General features: G+C 35.8%; 1 protein-coding gene across 2 annotated transcripts in view; it reads left to right on the forward strand.

Annotated features, from left to right (window-relative positions):
- Positions 1-22,702, forward strand: part of HMGCLL1 (3-hydroxy-3-methylglutaryl-CoA lyase like 1) — a 137,125-nt gene that overhangs the window by 72,713 nt on the left and 41,710 nt on the right. For both annotated transcript variants that reach the window (XM_059076514.2, XM_067005936.1), the window contains exons 6-7: positions 52-115; positions 4,410-4,598. In XM_059076514.2, coding sequence (XP_058932497.1) covers positions 52-115; positions 4,410-4,598 — 253 coding nt within the window. The remainder of the gene's footprint in view (positions 1-51; positions 116-4,409; positions 4,599-22,702) is intronic.

Raw genomic sequence — 22,702 nt, forward strand, 5'->3', positions numbered from 1 at the left:
ATGGCTTATTCACCAGATGCATATTTATATGGCTCTGTATTTTAAATTTAGGTATGTATCCTGTGCCCTGGGCTGTCCATATGAAGGAAACATCACACCGCAGAAAGTAACAGAAGTAAGATATACGCCTGGTTTTCTGGTTCATGGTAAAATGATGTGTATTATTTTTAAAAGTGAGCTCTTTTTCCTAATGTTTATTGCATTTGCACAACTAGGCCAAGGAGAGCCATGGACTGGGAGGCATTTATTTGATCACTTAGCTAATAGTTTTATTTTAACACTAAAAACTTAGATAGTGCATGTCACTGTCCAGAGTTAACATTTGATTCTTATCATATGGGTGTTCAAAGTTTATGGGAATAAAAACACCTGATTTGTTTTTATGTGAATAGAAGATATTGAGCAACCTTTCTACTTTCTATCAGAATTCTGGGGCAGTTTTTGCACATATACTCAAACTTTGCCTTGGTTGCTCAGGTAGTGTCCCTTTGTTGTCTCCTGCATATTTTGGCATTTGTATCAGAGTACATACTGCTTCCGTGTTTTTGTTCCTTTGAGATTCTATAGCTCGCTGAGATTCAAGTTGCTATTATTCCAGAGCAATTTTACAGCAATTGATTATAGTCATTAAGGACCTACTTATTGAAGTTCATTTTCTACTTCCTGTTCCTTTTTCTTAATTGATACCAATGAATACAAAATGCTTGTCTTTGAAATTATATTAGACTCAGAATCTCATTTGTATATGAAATAGCATATTCTTGTGCACTGCTGTTAAGGTTAATTTTTTTAAGTTTAGGAATGTGGTGCTGAAGCAGGGAAGATGGGATTGTTAGAATATCGAACTTTAGACAGGATAAACTTTCAGTTTGGCTAAAGCCATTCCTGTTCTGTGTATTCATTTGAACTGCAGATGTTTCTAGTGAGAGATATACCATCATCTATTAATTAAGCAAGACAATTGCCCACAGAGGCAGATATATCAATACTATAAAATAATGAACCTTAAATATTAAAAAAAAATTATTGAAGTGTAGTTGATTTACAATGTTGCATTTAATTTCTGCTATACAGCAAATTTACTCAGTTATACATATGTATTCTTTTTCATGTTCTTTTCCATTATGGTTTATCACAGGATATTGAATATAGTTCCCTGTGCTATACAGTAGGACCTTGTTGTCTATCCATCCTATGTATAATAGTTTGCATCTTTATGAAGCTGAAATTTTGCAGTCCTTCGCTGACATGGGACGCTTCTAAGGCTCTGTTATTAATTTGTATTCACAACTATATATCCTTTTTTATTTAAAATCCGTTTACTGTTTTTATTATTTTTTTAAAAAAATATTTATTTATTTATTTTTTGGCTGTGTTGGGTCTTTGTTGCTGTGCATGGGCTTTCTCTAGTTGCAGCGAGCGGGGGCTATTTTTCATTGCAGTGCGCGGGTTTCTCATTGCAGTGGTTTCTCTTGTTGCAGAGCACAAGCTCTAGGCACGCGGGCTTCAGTAGCTGCAGCATGCAGGCTCAGTAGTTGTGGCTCACAGGCTCTAGAGCGCAGGCTCAGTAGTTGTGGCGCACGGGCTTAGATGCTCCGAGGCATGTGGGATCATCCCGGACCAGGGCTCAAACCCGTGTCCCCTGAATCGGCAGGCAAATTCTTAACCACTGCGCCACCAGGGAAGTCCCTATATAATCTTTTCTTAAAGAACATTTCCAAAATAGTATAACTTCAGACTCCACACAACCTGAATCCAGCTCTGCCTATACACCCACGCCTTGCTTTTCTTCCTTCTGGCTTCTGCCACCTCTGGACAGACCACACACAGTCTCAGGCACTGCATTGCTGCTCCATAATGTCCAGGGTGTTGCTGAAGAGAATCCTGGAACAGGCAGATTGGAAGCATTAGGAATTCATGACCAGTGACCTTACGTGGTCTTCTGTTCCACACTACCCTGTGTGGAACAACTCCCTGTCTCCTTTCCAAAATGACTCTTGCAGACTGCGTTCCCTCTATTGAAGCCTCTAGCCCTTCCTGTTGCTTTCTCCCCTTTATATGCAACTGCAGAGCCCTTCCCACTGATACTCGAACATGTTCAAGCCTCTTCCATGTGAAAACTTCCTTCCTTTAGTTAGCATCCCTGGCTAGTTATCGATGATCTATCTCCATCCTTCCACATCTACACTTCTTCAAAGGGCTGCCTGCAGCAGTGGTGCCCATCTACCCTGGTGCCACCAACTCTCCATCAGGCTCCAAAATGACATCTAGACCATTCACTCCACTGAAATCCCTCTTTGTTAAGATCACTACTGAGCACTTGGGTCAAGAAGTGCGAGATCCTATTCAGTCCTTGTCTTGACTTCTCAGCAGAATTGGAGGCTAGTGACCATCCCCTCCTTCCTGCTACTCTTGTAGCCCTTGGATTGCCTTGACCCCACACTTAGGATTTTCCTCCAGCCACTTGGATGGAAGCCTCATTCTTCTCTATGTGGCCATTAAGAAATTCCAGCATTGAATAGGCAGTTTTGAGGTGATTAATTACTCTATCTATGTGAGGCCAAAAACATACAGAAGGAAATGAAGAGGGAAATTCAGTTAGTCATCTACATGCTTTCTATATGATTCCAAAGACCTGAATATTTAACAGTTGAATGTATGTACCTTTTTAAATAAAGGAAAAGAAAGAGGAGAAGCAGCATTATGCTTTTTTGATCCAAGTTTCCATCCAATAATTGTCTCCTACCTGGACTAGGTAGGCTTTCAGACTATTTTTGTTGTTGTATTGATACTGCCTTTCTGAAACATAAATCCCATGATGTCACCACTACTCCACATTTGGTCAAGGCTTTCTACTGCTTTTATGATAGACTCCTCAACCAAAATCCTAAACCCAGTCAGTTTGCAAGGCTGTGTGTACTCTTTGTATGCTCTGCCCCGGGCCTTCCTCCCCAACTTTATGGAGCCCCATTCCCCCTTGGTTTTTTCTTTCTTGTCACATCTGTCCTTTGCATCTGACCTTCCTTCCTTTTTTTTTTTTTTTTTTTTTTTTTTTTGGCCACACCTCGTGGCCTGTGGGATTCTAGTTCCCCGACCAGGGATTTAACCTGCGCCCCCTGCAGTGGCAGCGCGGATCCTCAACCACTGGACCACCAGGGAATTCCCATGACCTTCCTTCCTACTTGGAATCCCCTTAGTATTTGATACTTCAGCTGCCTGAATGTTCTTCTCACACCTTTCCTCCACAACCTCTTCGACAAGTTGATACTGACTTTATCTCAGGCTGTCACTGAGGCCCTTCCTGCTTGACAGATCTAGGTCAATTTCCTTTGCTACATGCTCTTAGAATCCTGTTTCTTTGTTCCAAAATTATTATGTTAGCTGTGTTTACACATTCCTGAGTGGAATTGATTAGGGTCTGTCCTCACTTGACTCCAGATTCCATAATACCTTGAGCCTGGACCCTTAACATCTGCATCCCCATCATATCCCAGCATCTAGGCAGCGCCTGATGTAAAATAAGCACCAAAGACACACATAAGGCATGAGTTAAGGGGTGACCATGTGTCTGATTTTGCACAAAGTGATTTTTATATATTCTCATTTTCACAACCAAACATGTCAACACTCACTTCATGATTATTATTGTGATTTTGAAAAATTAAGTAGTAAGGCTTAGAAAACATGCTAAATAATGGTGTTTTATTGTTTGTCTTTTACAGAATAGGGACTGAGGCTTCAAAAGGTTCATCTTCTGCACAGTATCGCATGACTAGCATTGGTGGCAGCTGAGATTTCAATCCAGGCCTGTCTGATTCCAGAAGCCATGTCTTTGTCAACATACCATGCTGCCTTCATAAAAATTCATATTGCTTTTTGAAAGTAACATTAGTAATTTGGCTTGAAGGGAGAGCAAAACTTACCAGACTCAAGAGCATCCATTTATGAGCTAGAAAATTTAAGCCTAAAATATCAAGTGTCTGTACTGATTACAAAGCTACTTGATTGACATCTCTTGACCGCTAATCTAGTGCCTTGAGAAATACTGGTTCCAAAGTAAATTTGTGATGCTTCTGTTTGATTAAAGGGCTGAGAAAATAAGCCTCCCATAAATGAAATTATAGCTTATAATTTCATAAATGAACATGTAGCTACTTAGATAGATATGATTCTGAGGCAAACTTGAATATTAGAGGAAGATAATTACAGGAATGTCATTCAAAGTTTTATATAATGCTTGGGATTTAATGAGTAAGGAAAAGGACTAGAAAACTAAAATACACATTTTCCGTGGATATGCCAGTTATCTTAGTTGTGTTGTTTACTTCTAGATGATGTTTGCTAAGGAACAACAGGATTTGAGTGTGTTCATTTCCATTGTTTTACTAGCTTGTCACTTTTCTTGATAGGTGTCTAAGAGATTGTATGGCATGGGCTGTTACGAGATTTCCCTGGGAGACACAATTGGAGTGGGAACTCCAGGAAGCATGAAGAGGATGTTGGAAAGTGTCATGAAAGAAATCCCACCCAGGGCTCTTGCTGTTCACTGTCATGACACATACGGACAAGCCTTAGCAAATATCCTGACGGCCCTTCAGGTATTTTGTATTATTTGTGTGTATGTGTAAAGGTGTGTATACTTATTTGCCATATAAACATATTAAGAGCTTTAGTGAGACAATATTTATAAATTGCTATGAATATAACATTTTTTTTTTTGAGATTCAAGTGTTGACACTTATTGTGCATCCACAATGTTCCAAGCCCTTTGTTCACCTCTTCCATGCACGTTATTTCATTTAACCCTCACAGCAACCTTTGCAGTATACATAGCGTTAACCTGTTATATATCAGGAAACAGGATTTGGAGGTTACATGACCTGCCCAAGATCACACAGCTACAAAGTGCTGGAGTTGAGACCAGAGACTGGGGCTCCTGACTCCATGCTACGCCTTCTCTCCTAGTTTCCTAACATGCTGACCCAGTAAGAAATTGTTATTGTAGAAATATACAGTAATTGAGCCATTGTTTGAACGCTGTGGTTAGGTTTAGAATCAAGGGAGAACTTTGAATAGCTGTAACTTGGTTGGTAGAAAACTAGAAGGAAGGCAATGTGATATGACAGAAGAAAAACTAGATTAAAAATCAAGAGACATTTAAACAGTACCTGACACATGACGTGCACTCAGGAAATATTTGTAAATTGCCAATGCTTTTCAGGGCAATGATGTCTCTTATTACTGTTCATTTGATTTGATAAAATCCCTGAATTTGTTCTTTTTAAAAGTATTAATCTTCTCAGAGCTATGTCTGCTTTTTTCAACTCCCACTTGCTCTCAGCCTGAAAAGTTGATAGATTGAAAACTGATGGCATTTTTGAGGAACTCAAAGCACGGAGATAGTAGCGTGTACTGTCGTAATCATGTAATTTATGCTCTTTTGGGTAATTTGGTGCTCTGTGATGAGGAGATATGGTGCTGAAATATAGACTATTTTGTTTAAGATGTCTTTCTGATGTTGGCAAGCATCCTTTTGAAAGAAGCCCTGGTTTTTATCAAGTATATTCTGATCAAAATCAAGAGAGCTAGAAAGTTGGAGGATTAAGAATTGCTTATTACATTCTAATGATACCTCAGTTCTTTTTAGTGTATTTTTTGAAAGGAATAGATATAAATTGCATTTTAAGGTATTTATTTTTAAATTGATGTTATTTCTTAAACTCGGCTAAAAATAGATTCACTGGATGTTCTTCGAACCCAAGATTTTGACAACTAAAGATAAGAGTGTCTGAAAGCTTTTTGGTGAGGCTGAAAAATCAATACATAAAGCTTAATGTCATCATCCTGCAGTGCACAGTTGTTTGGCAGAAGTTAAAAAAAAACCTGTGAATATCAAGCCCCACAAGGGCTTATTGGGACTTTGTAACATATGTGCACAAATCCTTATTTATCCTCTGGAAGCAGGCAAGGAACGTTGTATTGAATTAGAAAAAGAAATGATATCCCATGGACTTTGGGGCATTTTGACAATTTTCCTTCTCTATTCTAGTTTCTAAAACAATAGAGAACTAGGCATCACTTCAGGATTCTGTGTTCAGCTGCAACTGTAACTTATTAAGTGTTCCTCACCAGCAAGTTTCTGGAGAGGTGTGTGTGTGTGCACGTGCGTGTGTGTGTGTGTTTGCCTCTCTCATTTCTCATATGGATATATCCTCTAGACGGTAACACTTGAGTCGTGTTTTATTCATGTAGCATATTTATTATATAATGAGTGATAGTTTAGGGTTTTGGGATCCAGGGCTATAGTGCAAATTCTGGGAACCCAAAGATCTGATTCTGGAAACTTTCTGCTTGTTGAAAATGTCCCCACTGCAAAATATTGCTGTTACCCCATTGTGATTGTTATGGTTAAGGCTGTCTGAGGAAGTAAGATTTAAAATCAGATATAAAGAATGAAAAGAAAGGGGTGTGTGTGTGTGTGTGTGTGTGTGGACATCAGTGTGTGAAAAGAATGTTCAAGCAGATGAAACACCACTCGGGAAAAAGGCCTTGGAGAGGGAGGAGTGTCCTAGGAGCTGAAAGACGACTATGGTATTCAGAGGGGAACCTGAGCTTTATAACATTCGCTGAATTAGATGAACTGCAGACTCTCCATTTACAAAGAGATGAGGACTGCAATTCTGGGGCATTTGCCCATCCATACAGTAACAGCAGTATGGGGTGGGGACAGGAAAGAACCCTGGGCCCAAGCAAGATGGGGAGCACAGGCCAGAACCTGTATAAGGCTGAGACCCCTCACTCCACAAAATAAACACCACACCTTCAGTCAAAAAGGGTGAACCAGGGCTTCCCTGGTGGCACAGTGGTTGAGAGTCCGCCTGCCGATGCAGGGGACACGGGTTCGTGCCCTGGTCTGGGAGGATCCCACATGCCACGGAGCGGCTGGGCCCGTGAGCCATGGCCGCTGAGCCTGCGCGTCCGGAGCCTGTGCTCCGCAACGGGAGAGGCCACAGCAGTGAGAGGCCCGCGTACCACAAAAAAAAAAAAAGGGTGAACCAGCAAAAACCACCTAACAACGGGAGAAGGCGGCAAGGATATTTATTCTAATGGCCTTGGCTGTGTGTGAAGAAGAAATACACAAGCCCCTTTTATATGTCATAACTTTTTGTTGACCCTGTTTTGAGTTTAGGGTTGAAATTCACATTGCTTGCAGAATGTGAAAGACTCAAGCAGGCAAATTATTTTCAAATGGGTGTGAATTAGTAGCACCTACAGGTGTCAGGAAGAATATAAATCTTTTCAGAAGGAACATATCCTCAATTTAAGCTGAATTATTTGGGGTGTGTATGTGTCTATGTGTGTATGTGTATGTGTGTGTGTTTATGTCTTTTTGTGTGTGTATGCCTGTGTATGTCTCTGTGTGTGCATGTGTGTATGTGTATGTGCATATATGCATATGCACGTGTGTGTACATGTATATGTGTATTTGTGTGTATGTGTGTATGTGTATCTCTATGTCTAGGTGTGTATGTGTATATGTGTGTGTGTATGTCTGTCAGGGGAAGGGTGGATATTTTGTTCTTTGGCAGCTCCTGTACAAGTTAGCAGGAAACGTGTCCACAAGTATCTGTCATTGTGTTTTCTGTTCTTTTACTATGTGCACAAGCTCTAAGCATGTACGTGAGGCAGGAGGGCAGAAGGGAGGTGAGGGGCCTGGGAAAGTGCACTTGGAGCATGGCGGTGTTGCATTGCCCATACCTTGATGTGTGGTCACAGTGTAAGTGGGTGGAGGAGAGGGTAAGAGCAGCTTGTGTAAGAAGCAATATGCAACCCGAGTGGCCAGTTTAAATGAACAATTTAACGTTGGAGTTGTAGAGTTGGTGTTTGCTGCCATCCACTTTCAAACAGTTTCTTCCACTTTCATCCAGTTTGATAAGCCAGTGCCAGTGTAAGAAAAAATATACACTTCTGCTGTCTTTGAAACTGTGTGTAACTGAGACAGTCTGTAAATGTTTGGGGAGGTGTATGATCACACAGACAGTGGAGCATTGTCTTGGAATGTCTTTGCAGACATACGTGTACTGATTGGTCCCTGGCAACGCTGAGTGAGGCAGAGCCCTCCAGGGCCCCTTCCCAATAAAAGCAGCAGCAGCAACAAAATAACCAGGATTACCTTGAGTGGAGGAGAAAAGATGTCTTAGGGAAAAAAAAACAAAAAAACAAACAAAAAAAACCCAAACCTGCCAGTGTTTAAGTAGAAGGGAAATCAGAGAAAGTCCCACTTCGTTATGAACTAGGCTAACTCTGGCTTCAGGAAGCAGTGGCCATACTTCATTCTTTAAAATGGAATCTTTGAGGTGGCTTCTAGTCAGATTGCTGGTGCATGTGGAGTGGATATCATTTGTTTTAATTTAGGGGTTGGGAAACAGTTTACAGTGCTCCAAACTGGAAGTAAAAATGATGGCAAGGAGACATGTAGTAGGTGGAAACTTGGCCATGATGGTAGGAAACAAATGAGAGTTAAAAATGGAACATCCCCCTCAGTCTGGAAAGCACATACTACTAATGTAATAGAGGGATCATTCTTGGGTTCCCAGGTTTATTGTATTTTTTTTATTACTTAAACATATGACTTATAGGGCTGTACATGGTTGTATGAGAGTCAAGAATTCATAATTATCAGATATTCTTTAATATAGAGGAATAATTGACACTATAGATTTGAGTGGGGGATATTTATAAGCACCCAAACCCAAAAGAGCAAGAAAATGAGGTGACAAAACGTACAGCACTTCAGTAATGGAAGAAACATACATGGCCCAATATACTTGTCTTAATTTTTTATGCAAAAATTGAGTCTCACCCTTTTGCATATTCCCAAGTACCTAAGTAAAACACCAGTGAACAAATTACTTAATCTGCTTAACACTAAACAATTGCACAGTCTCTGTTTTTCTTCACTCAAATGATCTGAGTCTTCATAACTGGGTAAAAACAGAGTAAAACAAATGAGTTCCAATGTCACAAGTAACAGTACCACATTAACTGGTAGCAAAGAGAGTAGAACAGGCAATATTTATATCTTTCCCCTAAAGAAACACCATGTGCCTTTTTCTTCTCTTAAACTTAATAGACATTTAGCTAATGTGTCTTTCCTCATGATGTTTTCCATATGTTTAGTATTCTCTTTTAGAAAAACCAAATCATTTACCTAATTTTTACAACAAAGCATTCATTTCTTTATATTGACTCTTGCTAAACCACGTTTAAATGCTACCAAACAATTTCCTCATATAATTTGTTTTTGAGGTTCTCAAAAAAAAATTTTAGAATTCCAAATTCTCTTCTCAATTCTATACCTATAGAATGTGTACAATGATGTCTATGTCCTCAGATTTTACAAAACTGAGATGAGGTGCAGAGTTTCTAGAACATTTGTCTTGGTGACTGCATTTGGTTGATACTTCATGCTATTACCATCATTACAGTTAAAACTATTACTACTGCTGATATACTAATAGCAATAATATTATAACCTTTATTACTCAAGGAGCCAGAGGCATAAAGCATTGCTTTGAAAATGTGTAAATTTGTAAATACATGCATTAGATATTATTCATTTATTCAACATCTATTAAAGAGCTAAATAGAAATCAGTGAGCAAGAAAGAGAACAAAAAGTTGAAAACTGGATCCTCCTACACAGGTTTTACAAAATGCATCACTATTTTATTCAACAAATATTCATTTTATCAGACACTGTTTTAGATGTTAGATTCAGATGTAAAATCTCTGAGCAGTCCTGCTGTGGAGAAAACGGTTTTAGTTTAACTCAGTACCTCCAGAAGCTTTTTGAGTATGAAATAGTATTTTTGTTTTTGTTTGTTTTCTTGCTTGTTTGTTTGCTTTTTGCTACACAGTTACCTCTCTCCAGTACAGTATTATGTTGAAAATATTCTCAGGTGGGATGAGGTGTAAGTTATCATTGAAAAATAAATAAAAGAGGTAAACTAAAGCAATATTATAAATCAACTATACTATCAAGTGTTTAAAAAATACTTTTAAGACAAAAATAAGTAAATAAAAGAGGACAGGGAGTCCAGCAGAAGTTTAACACCATCCAATTTTTGTGTGCTTAAAAACAGGGCTTTGAGCCATAAATGTCAGTAAGAAAAGGTGAACAAAGTTCCTTTCTATTATTTTTTTTTGCAAGTGACTGGATTGCTTATATCAGTGATAAAAATGAGAAAACGTGAACAATTTTGTTTTGTTTATCTCCAACATCTTGTTATTAATATAAACTTCTCTCTGATTTTGACTATAGGTAATCAGTCAGGTTTTTTTTCAGAGATAGTATAACTTTTGTCTATTTCTATGTCCACAGATATTGAAGGGGCAGTTAGAAAAAAACTCCTGAGCTAGATGGCATTTTAAACGGGAATTCAAGTAATCAGTGTTTAAAAATAATGCATGTGAATTTGATTCTAATATGCTAAATATGAAAGTATTTAATCTTTATGTAGTGGGTTACACTTAGATCAGCCTGAAACTCACCGAGAAAGAAGATGCCCCAAACGGCTCTGCCTCTCCCATGGCAATTAATCCATGCTGATCAGTTAGGCAAATGTTACAAAAATTGATTATTGTTGATGGGGATTAGGGCCAGGATATGATATGATTTTTCCTTTGACGTAAGAGATGGACATTTCAGAACTCACTACCTTTTCGAGCACCTCTCTAATTCATTCTGTAAATATCTCATCTGATTGTTTTAATCTTGTTTTCAATATCTTATTTTCAATCAAGTACTTGTCACATCTTTCTTAACACATGCACCTTTAATTTGGAAATCTTGCTGTTTTGCTCTGTTGTTTGTATAGAAACACATTAAGCTTTTTGTTTTTTGAATATCTTTTCACGTTTCTTTTTTCTTATTTTTTTCTCTCACAAAAATATCTATTTACAAGGAAACTTTATGAATATTTATACTCTTGCCCATTAATGTAACATGACCCTGATTTTTTCCTTAAGAATATTGTCTTGAAATTGGTAGTTTGGTATTGAACATAAAGTATTATTCTCATAACTATTTTATGGGCCAATTGTGATGTAACTAATTCATGGTTGTATGCTCACCACTAATAACAAAAACAAGTGTGCCTGTGCGTGTGCACACACACACACAAACACACACACACACACACAATTAGAACTGCTAATAAACATCATAACCAAAATTCAAGAATGCTTTAGCTTTCATGTTTGAACAACTTTCTCATATGTTGCCACATATTCTAGTTCTGAGCCTGAACTAAGTGGGAGTGATCTACGCTATTAGCTCACACTGGTTCACTTTTATAAATTGTCACTTTAGAATACTGAACTTAATAGTATTAATAAAAGTTAGATTCAAAACTGAAAGATGACTGAGGATGAGGAGCTTACTAAGTGCAAGTCGAACATGTGAAATCCCAGTCTGGAAGCTACAATTTTGTGATTTATTTTCCAATCTATTTATAAATCCCTTCAATATAGATCAGAATATAAAATGGAAATTATATCTGTCAACAGTGACCATTTATAATTATTTTATGGATTATTTAAAAATGTTTATTTAACCAAAAAATATTTATTAGCTGCCTTCTGTGTGATAGGTATATATATACATATAATATTATATAAAATATAGGTATATTAATATAATATATAATATATTACATACAAATTATGTATAATTATGAATAATATATAATATGTAATATATATTATATAATACTATATAAAATATATTACATATTATTATATTATATAATAATATAATATAATATGTAATAATATACCTATATCATATGTTAGAAATATTAATATATTATATAATGTATAATATATTATATAATATAAATGTATTTTATATACAATATAATGCAATACATAAATATATTATTATATAAATAATATATTGTATAATTTTAGTAATATACAATAATCATATATTAATATATTACTTATATTTATAATATTGTATATTACATATAATATTTGCTATTTTGTTTAAATACAATCAATATATGATGAAATATAAATAATATATGTAATGTTTAATATATTATAATATATGAATGTATATGATATATAATACATAATATATAATATACAGTGTATAAATGAAATAGACTATATAATATATATTTCATTAATATATATTATATAGTATAAAATATATTTTATTACTATTATATTACATTAATAATACTATATTATGATATAATATAATATATTAAGATTAAATTATATTAATATATTAATGATATATTAATGTTATATATTATATATATTACATGTATAACATATAATTGCAGAAAGGTGGTCAAAAGGTACCAACTTCCAGTAGTAAGGTAAATAATGTAATAGGGATGTAATGTACAACATGATGACTATAGTTCCTACTGCTGTGAGATATCATATTATATATTAAATATTATATAATATGTTAATTGTAATATATAATGTATAATATATTGATTATATATTAATATATTATATAATAGAGAATATATATTTATATATTACATTATATTTATATATGTTTTATATAAATATATCTTAATATATTATATATTAATATATATAATAGTATATATGCTGTATATATTATTTAATATTATATATAATAGTCCATTATATAATATTATATATATTACATATTATATGTACTATTCCATTATATAATATATAATACAATATAGTATATACATATTCCATTATATATATATATATATATATATATATATATATATATATATATCATCTTTATCCATTCATCTGTCAATGGGCACTTAGATTGTTTCCATGTCTTGACTATTGTAAATAATACTGCAGTGAACATGGAGGTACAAATACCTTTTCAAGATAGTTTTTCATTTCCTTTGGATATATTTTCAGAATTAGAATCCCTTGATCATATGGCAATTCTATTTTTAATTTTTTGAGGAGTCTACATACTGTTTTGTCTAGGATCTGTGCCAGTTTACAAACCCACCAGGAGTGCACAAATTTTCCCTTTTCTCCATATGCTCACCAGCATTTGTTATCCCTTCTTTTTGGTGATAACCACTCTAAAATGCATGAAGTGATATCTCATAGTGATTTTTATTTGCATTTCTCTAAAGACCAGTGATATTGAGCCTCTTTTCATTTACCTGTTGACCATTCTTGTATCATCTTTGGAAAAATGTCCATTCAGGTCTTTTGCCCATTTAAAAAATTGGAGTGTTAGGTTTTTTTGTTATTGATTTCTATGAGCTTTTACATTTATTTTGGATATTAACTCCTTATGAGATGTGTGTTTTGCACATCCTTTTTCCAAGTGGGTGGGTTGTTTTTCACTTTGTTGATTGTTTTTTTAATTTTTGCTGTGAAGAAGCTTTTTAGTTTGATGTAGTCACACTTGTTTATTTTATTTTTTTGTTGAAGTATAGTTGATTTACAATATTGTGTACAGCAACATGATTCAGTTATACCTATATGTATATATATATTATTGTTCAGATTCTTTTCATTGTAGGTTATTACAAGATATTGAATGTAGTTCCCTGTGCTATACAGTAAATGCTTCTTGTTTATCTATTTTATGTACAGTAGTGTTTATCTGCTAATCCCAAACTCCTAGTTTATCCCTCCCCTGCCCTTTCCCTTTTGGTAACCATAAGTTTGTTTTCTACAACTGTGAGTCTGTTTCTGTTTTGTAAATAAGTTCATTTATATCATTTTATTTAGATTCTGTTATCATATGATATTTGTCTTTCTCTGTCTGACTTACTTCACTTACTATGATAATCTCTCAGTCCATACATGTTGCTGCAAATTGCATTCTTTTTTATGGCTGAGTAATGTTTCATTGTATATATACCCCACATCTTCTTTATTCATTCATCTGTTGATGGACACTTAGGTGATTCCATGTCCTGGCTGTTGTAAATAGTGCTGCTATGAACATCGGGGTGCATGTTTAATTTTGTTGCTTATATTTATGTGTCATATCCAAAAATATCAAATGTCAAGACCCTTGTCAAGAAGCATTTTTTCTTCTAGGAATTTCATGTTTTCATATCTTACATTTAAGTCTTTAATTCATTTGGCATTAGCTTTTGTGAATGATTTAAGACAAGGGCCTTGTTTAATTCTATTACTTGTGAATATCCTTTATCCCTGTGCCATTTATTAAAAAGACTGTCTTTTCTCCATTGAGTATTCTTGGGTTCTTTGTTAAATATTGGTTGAACTTATATACTTGGTTTATTTTGGGACTCTTGATTCTGTTCCATTGATCTATTTGTTTGTTTCTGTGCCAGTACCATACTGTTTTGATTACTATACGTTTATAGTATAGCTTGAAATCAGGAAATTCTGATATCCCCTGCTTTGTTCTTTTTTCAAAAAATTGCTTTTGCTTTTTTGTTTCCATATAAATTTTAAGATTGCTTTTTCTACTTCTATAAAAAATGTCATTGGAATCTTGATAGAGATTGGATTGAATCTATAGATGGCTTTTGGTAGTATTGGTATTTTAACAATATTAATCCTTCCAGTCTGTGAACATGGGAAACCTTTCCATTTATGTGTGTCTCCTTAGATTTCTTTCATCAGTGTCTTGTAGTTTTCAGAGTAAAGATCCTCCACTTCCTTGTTAAGTTTATTCCTAAGTATTTTTGGGGTACTATTTTAAATGAATGATTCTCTTTATTTCTTTTTCAGATAATTTGTTGTTAGTGTACAGAAGTGCTACTGATTTTTTGCACATTAATTTTGTATCCTGCAACTTTACTGAATTTTTAAATTACAGTTAACAGTTTTTTTGTGGATTCTTTAGGATTTTAAATATATAAAATCATATTATTTGCAAATAGAGATGGTTTATCTTCTTTCTTTTCAATTCTGATGGCTTTTATTTCTTTTTTGCCTGACTACTTTGGCAAGGGTTTCCAGTACTATGTTGAATAGAAATGACAAGGGTGAGACTATGGGTTAATTCCCCTACCTGGGTGTATCAGGGGAAACCTCCCTGCCCAGTAATAGCTCTGCTCTATGGACAATTAGCACTGCCTGTTTCCCTCTCAGCTCCAGTGTTGCCAGGCTATGAAACTTCCAAGTGTTCTCACCAGCCCTTCTGCTCAGGTCCTTCAGTCACACTTTGCAGCTTTTTGGGCTGTGACTCAGCTACCTCGCCTGGCAATGGGCAAATCAGGTTCTTAGAGCAGCCAAAACTCAGGTCCTTGTTTGAGGACCTGAATTAGGCAGACCTGCACCCGTCCATTTCCCTGGTCAGACTGCAACAGGAACTTGGTTCTGCAGTTGAGCAAAACTGCTGGCTGGCACTACTGCTTAGGTTCTGCAGGTAGGAACTCGAGCTGACAAGATCCAGTTTTTCTTATTGTAAGACCCCCCCCACCCTTTTCTCTGTCATGGTCAGATTCCCAGTGGTTGATCCCTGAAGATTCTTCTGAAATCCCTGTGGGGCAAAGTCAAAGTAGGGGTTCCCAGAAAGCGACCCACAACACTGGGTGGAGGCTGGATGTTTCCCTGGGCTCTCTTTCCCACTGGAGGTGTCATAGGCTCAGGAGGGACCTCTTGGCATAATGCTGCTCCAGCCTGGGAGATGGGCAAGGTGATCAGTGTGTAGCCACTTCTCTTACTTTCTAATGAGGTCTCTCTTGGTGTCTGTAGTACAGGGGTGCTCAGCCTCATCCCTGTGTTCTAGGATTCTCACAGTGGTGTCTTGTCCATGAATAGTTGTTAGTTGTTCTTCTTGGGAGGGTGAGCAAAGGCAGGAATGACCTATGTTGTCATCACGGTGACATGACTCCTCCTACTGGTTGGTTTTTAATGGCTAAAAAATAATGTTGATGTTCAAATATTTGGAAAATATAAATAAGTATAAAGAAAATTAATACTTATAATCCTGCCTCAGAAGGAAGATTAGTTTTAGCTACCAAAATAGGTCATTCTCATTAATATATATTTGAATATATATATATGTATATAGGCATACCACAAGTTATTAGTGTTTGCTTTATTATTTATTTATTTTGATTTTTTTAAACAAATTGAAGGGTTGTGGCAATCCTATGTTGAGCAAGTCTATTGGTGCCATTTTTGCAACAACATTATTATTATTCTTTTATTTATTTATTTATTTTTTGCGGTACGTGGGCCTCTCACTGTTGTGGCCTCTCCCATTGCGGAGCACAGGCTCCGGACACACAGGTTCAGTGACCATGGCTCATGGGCCCCGCCGCTCCGTGGCATGTGGGATCTTCCCGGACCGGGGCGTGAACCCACATCCCCTGCATCGGCAGGCGGACTCTTAACCTCTGCACCACCAGGGAAGCCCAGCATTATTTTTAAATTAAGTTACATACATTGTTTTTTTTTAGGCATAGTGCTATTGCATACTTAATAGCTACAGTATAATGTAAACATCATTTTTATATATGCTGGGAAACCAAAAAATTTATGTGACTTGTGTTATTATGATATTCATTTCATTGTGGTGGTCTGGAACCAAATCTGCAGGATCTCTGAGCTCTGCCTCTTTGATGTGTGTGTGTGTGTGTGTGTACATAAAATGAAGGAATATTTGATAGCATATTGAGCTACATAAACTGCACTTCATGATTCCTATAACTCCCTCCCCTCCCCTTACCCTTACATGTAGGCAGTTGGTTATATAAGAATTGATTTGGGGTGAGAAGTCTTTGCTAAAGATATGAATTTAGAAGTAACAGAGTATATATAGTATTTAATTCCAAGGAATGCATGCGATGATAGAGAAGAAAGGGGACCAAGGATAGAGCACCAAATATTGATCATTAAGAGATCAGAGAAAACAGGATATTGTGGAGACAGAAATAGTGATCATGAGGTAGGAGAAAACCAAGAAGTCTTGAGTGCAAGACTCTAAAGGAAGAAGTCTATCAAGGAGGAGGAGGTGACCCTCGGTGTGAAATGCTGGGTAAAGGAAGACGGGGACCAACACTGATAATACTGTCTTCACTTTATGGCTTCTGCCTTTGGAATTCTGCTGAAAAGGACCTTGAGTTCTTCAAAACTTTAGTACTTATATAAACTGATTACCTATCTTTTCTTTGACTTTATTTCTTATAATCAAATCTTTCATCCAACTGTATTGTACTTTTATTCATGATGCAATATGAAAATCTATATCTTATATAAACACATTGCTATCCCTTCATTACATAACCTATTTTTTCCTCAGAGATACAAAATATTCAGTTATGACACATACTATGTTGTTATATTCTTGAGTTGATCTCTAGAGTTTCTATTCTGTGATAACATTGGCTGATATTTATTGAATTTTTAAACTATGTTTTACATGCATTTATTTTGTCCTTGTAACAATCCTATGAAGTAATTTTTTTATAACTATAACTTTTTACATGAGGCAACTGTGGCTTTCCAAGGTTAGGTCAGTTGCCCAAAGCCCTTTATCTGAAAGGTAGTAGAACAAGGATGCCAACCCAATTTATCTTACCTCTTCCTGTCCCTTTGGTCATTTGTTCGTGTAAGTACCATACTTTCAATTAACATGGCTTTATGTTAGATTTCAAATCTAGTATTGCATGACCATTTTATTAGTCTTTCTATCAAACCCGTTTAAATTATTTTTATATACTTCATCTAATTGAATGTTAAACTGAATTTGTCCCAAACTTCATCCCCCAAATATCCATTTTATTAAATACCTAGACTAATTCAGAGAGGATTGACTTAAGAATATCATCTCCCCATCCAATAAATTGACAGGTTTTTTTCCTTTTATTCAGGTTTTCATTTGTATAAAAATGAAATTTGGTGATTTTCTTTATGTAGAAGGCCTACGAATTTAAATTTCCTCCCTGATTGAGAATCATTGTAATATGTGCAACTGTTTTTCTTCCTGATTTTTGAAATGCTTCTTCCTGTGTTCTATCAATCTTTCTTCCTCCCTTCATTCAGAAATTATAAGTTTCACGTTGGTGGTATAGTGGTGAGCATAACTGCCTTCCAGAAATTATAAGTCTCACCTAGACTCATTTCTTCATTAATCAATAGTACTTCTTCAAATTTCTCAGAACATTCTTGTATTTAGTTGTGTTTAAAAAATTTAAATCTATTTATAGTAAATGTTTGAATACCTTGAGCAATTTCTTGGGGAAAAACTTTCCTTGCAGGATATGGAAAATATGTATATGACATCAATTTCCTGAGGTAAAAAAGTTGAGGTTTGAAGAGTATGCTTTGAGAATTAGATTCTTTTACTTTGAGCTCATAATAACAACAGATAACTAAATAAAGCTCACATTTCTTAGTAAAATGTTTGCAGTTCAGTAAACATTCTTAAAGGAAACATTCGCTGCAGTAACCAAAACCCACTGTTTTCATTGAAGGTCCAAATTAAAAGAATACTGTTTCTATTCTGTAAGGAAAGAAAAATCTTATTTATTTTTCTACATAGACATTTTGGAACATTTCCCCTTGAAAATACACAAAGCTTTATAGATAACAGACCTTAGAGTGAAAAGAATTAGGGCCCACATCAGCTGTAAGAAGGCCAACAGTGTTATCCATTGCAAATCTACTAAAAAATTGTTTAAAAGAAAGAGGATTCTTTTTGATTGCTAAGACAACTTCATTAAAGTGATATAAGGAAATTTTATATGTGCATTGAGCAAAAAAGGGGAGAAACAGTAAGGAGGAGGCAGAAAAGGAGACCTTCTTGGCCATTTGTCTTGAAATGTGCAATTGGAAAGAGAGCGTTAGTAAGGAAATATGGCAAATATGTGTATTGTTTTTTCCTTCACTCTTGATGCATGAAGTTAAACAAACAGATAATAGGTATAAAGCCATTGATTGTTTACCTTCTTAAATGGTAAGAATTCTCACAAAAATCCTGCTTTGCTGTGGCTTTTCATGAAGTGCTAACTTGGTTATCAAAGTGTGTTCATATTCTGGCTTGACAAAAATAGGTTGGAACTAAGGTACAAGTAGCCCCTGAAATAGGGCCAGCCTCTCCAGCTCACACTGACTGGGAATGCTCTAAGTTCTTAGATCTCGTTTTCATCATTTGTCCCACTTATTTGTTTACTCCTGCAAGCATTTGAGTTTTAGAAATATGATCTAAGTTTTGAAGGAGGAGATAGTGGTGGTGGGATTAGGTCATGGTAAATTGGTAAACAGAATTTGGGGCATCTTACTAATTCAGGACTCAAATAGAGATGGTGGTCTTTAGTAAGTAGAGGAATTCTAGATTACATGATTAGGCGATGGAGGTTAAAATGAATTTTGTTGAACTCTGTTGAGTTAAAGTGAATAAAAGCTGTCCATCAACAGATGAATGGATAAAGAAGATGTGGCACATATATACAATGGAATATTACTCAACCATAAAAAGAAACGAAATTGAGTTATTTGAAGTGAGGTGGATGGACCTAGACTCTGTCATACAGAGTGAAGTAAGTCAGAAAGAGAAAAACAAATACCATATGCTAACACATATATATGGAATCTAAGAAAAAAATAAAAGGTCATGAAAAACCTAGGGGCAAGATGGGAATAAAGACAAACCTACTAGAGAATGGACTTGAGGATATAGGGAGGGGGAAGGGTAAGCTGTGACAAAGAGAGTGGCAGGGACATATATACACTACCAAACGTAAAATAGATAGCTAGTGGGAAGCAGCCGCATAGCACAGGGAGATCAGCTAGGTGCTTTGTGACAACCTAGAGGGTTGGGATAGGTAGGGTGGGAGGGAGGGAGGTACAAGAGGGAAGAGATATGGGAACATATGTATATGTATAACTGATTCACTTTGTTATAAGGCAGAAACTAACACACCACTGTAAAGCAATTATACTCCAATAAAGATGTTTAAAAAGAAAAGCTGTAGAATAGATCTATCTACAAAGTAGATATGTTCTAAAAGGCGTAGAATGTATCTACAAAGTACATTTGTAATTATCTTTCTGTATATCCTTTTAATGTTCAGGCTTCCATACACTGAAGTAGTGTTTTCTTTTCATTAGTTCAGACAGAAAATCATTAAATGTCTACAAGTGAGTTTCTACATTGTACTGACCTGCTCTGCAAATACAAAAGTGAAAAAAAAAAAGAGCATTTATATCAAAGATGGAGAGAAAGGATAATATTGCCTGAGGATCACTTGCAGTTATAGAAATGAAAATGTTAGGATGAGAGTGGCAGGGGACTTGTAATTTCATATTCCATGAAAATGGTTCAGGAAATTTATTCAGCCTGCTTAGATTTTATTAGGACCCCATATTTCAAATAAGCCACACCCAATACTTTTAGACATATGTTAGAATATAAACATATATGCAGCCCTAAAATACAAATATAATGTAAGGAAAATGGTGCCATTTCTATGTGTTTCATATGTGTGATTAAGGATAATAGGATTGTCAAATTTTTTTCAGCAGATACTAGGCTGACTGACAGTAAAGACCACGGTAGAGAATGTGGACAGGCTGGTAAAGAGCTTTCCTGTTGCACAGGAAGTGATCCGTATACAAAGTCCAAGCTGGATGAAGATGGCTCCTACATCCATAACTTTGGTGTCTTCAGCTCTAAGATGGGAGAATTGACTCAGTGATCTCTGAGATTCTTTGATGGAATGTCAAAGCCACTTAAAGTTATGCAGGGTTCCATTCACTGTTAGAAGGTAAGGGAAAAAAAGAGACAAATTGAGAGACATGAGAGCATTTCAAATCCATGGTCTTCCAAAGTTTTAAGTTTAGGTAGAAATACTAGTGAAGAATAAATTTCTAGAGGAAGATTTCTCCCTCGACATATTGAACTTATATATTTTTCATTAAAAGAAACTAAGTGGGATGAAATATTTCAATTAGTACAGTCCCATGAGAGAATAGCCTAAATCAGAATTAGTTTAAGGAAGTGACATCATCAAGATGGCCAGGTACGTCATTCTTGACTTTGCTCCCCCTCACAAGAAGGGTAGCCAACAACTTCGTGTACAAGACAGTGCTGAGAGAATGCTAGATCATGGGGGTAAGGCTAAAGCACCACGCACCACCCCCCACCCCCCACCCCGCAATGTACCACGGAGACCAAGACAGATTGTATTAGAAGGGTATGAGGAACAAATATATGCCAGTTGCATTGCCCTCTCCAGATCCATGCAGTACCATGCTGTGAGGTCTCCCCTAAGCCTGTGGTACATCCAGTGGGAAAAGAGCCCAAGGGGACATCCAGCTCATCCAGTCTTAACACTTACCTCACATTGTACACAAAATCAAGTCCTGATGGATTGTAAATCGAAGTCAGGAAAAAAATAGCATGAGAGATAATATTTAATAATATAATATAATATAATAATAATAATAGGCAGAGATTTATTACAAGTTATGTAATAAGGGGCTAATGATAGAAAATACTGATAAACAACATACATTAAAATTAAAATTTTCTGTCCATAAAAATATATATTATTAAATTTTGGTGTCAACTCCACATGTGAAGGTCACCTCCTAAGACACATGCCAACTAAACATCTGAGATTTACTCATAAGATTATAGAACGGTTCCCTTCCCCTACATCTTATCACCATGCCAACACATCCCCAATATAGTGATTTACAGATAAAAGAGCTGCAGATGCAGACTCTCCTTGAGGAGATACATTTAGGGAAGCCCACAGTGAAGAGAGAAGGCAAAATCAAAAACACTAGAGAAATTTGAACCCTCTGGCTGTTACAGCTACAACAAACATTAAACATAGCCAAACTCCTAGCCAGAATGACAAACTCTCACACTTACACAGCCTATTTACCTGAGGTCCTATCATCAGATACAATATATCTGGTTTTCAACAACAACAACAACAACAACAAAAATCACAACACAGGTCCCAGGCCAAGAAGAAAATACAGCCTGGAGAGACAAAGCAAGAGTCAAGACCAGATTCAGGACCAGCAGAGATTGTTAGAATGTTCCGACAAGGAATTTAAACTAACTGTGAGTAATATATAAATGTCTTTAATGGCAAAAGTAGAAACATACAAAAAAGAGGTGGAAATAGAAGCAGATAGATGGAACCTCTAAGAGAGAATTGAAAGGATATGTTAGAAATTAAAAAAAAAAAAAAAAAAAAAAAAACAGTGTAACTGTAACAGAAACGAAGAATGCCTTTGATAAACTCAGCAGTAGGCTACACATGACCAAGGAGAGGTCAGGGAGCTTAAAGATAAGTCAATAGAAACTTGATCTAAGGAAAATGCAAAGAGAAAAAAAAAAACAGTGAAAAATCAAAACGGACTATACAAGAACTGTGGGACGATTTTAAAATGTATAACAAATGTGTCATTGGAATACCAGCAGGAGAAGAAAAAGAGAACAGAGAAGAAACATTTGAAACAATAATAGCTGAGGATATTCCAAAGTTAATGACCGACGCCACGGATCCAGGAAGCTCAGACGACACCAAACGGATAAATATAAAAATATCAACACTTATGCATATCATATTCAAACTGCAATAAACCAAAGACAAAGAGAACATCTTGAAAGAAGTGAGAAGAAAATAAACATCTTGCATATAATGAAACATAGCTAAGGATTACATTGAATTTCTCATCAAAAACAGGAGAGTGGAGTGAAATATTTA

This window comes from Kogia breviceps, chromosome 10 (genome assembly GCF_026419965.1).
Source record: "Kogia breviceps isolate mKogBre1 chromosome 10, mKogBre1 haplotype 1, whole genome shotgun sequence".
NCBI lineage: Eukaryota > Metazoa > Chordata > Mammalia > Artiodactyla > Physeteridae > Kogia > Kogia breviceps.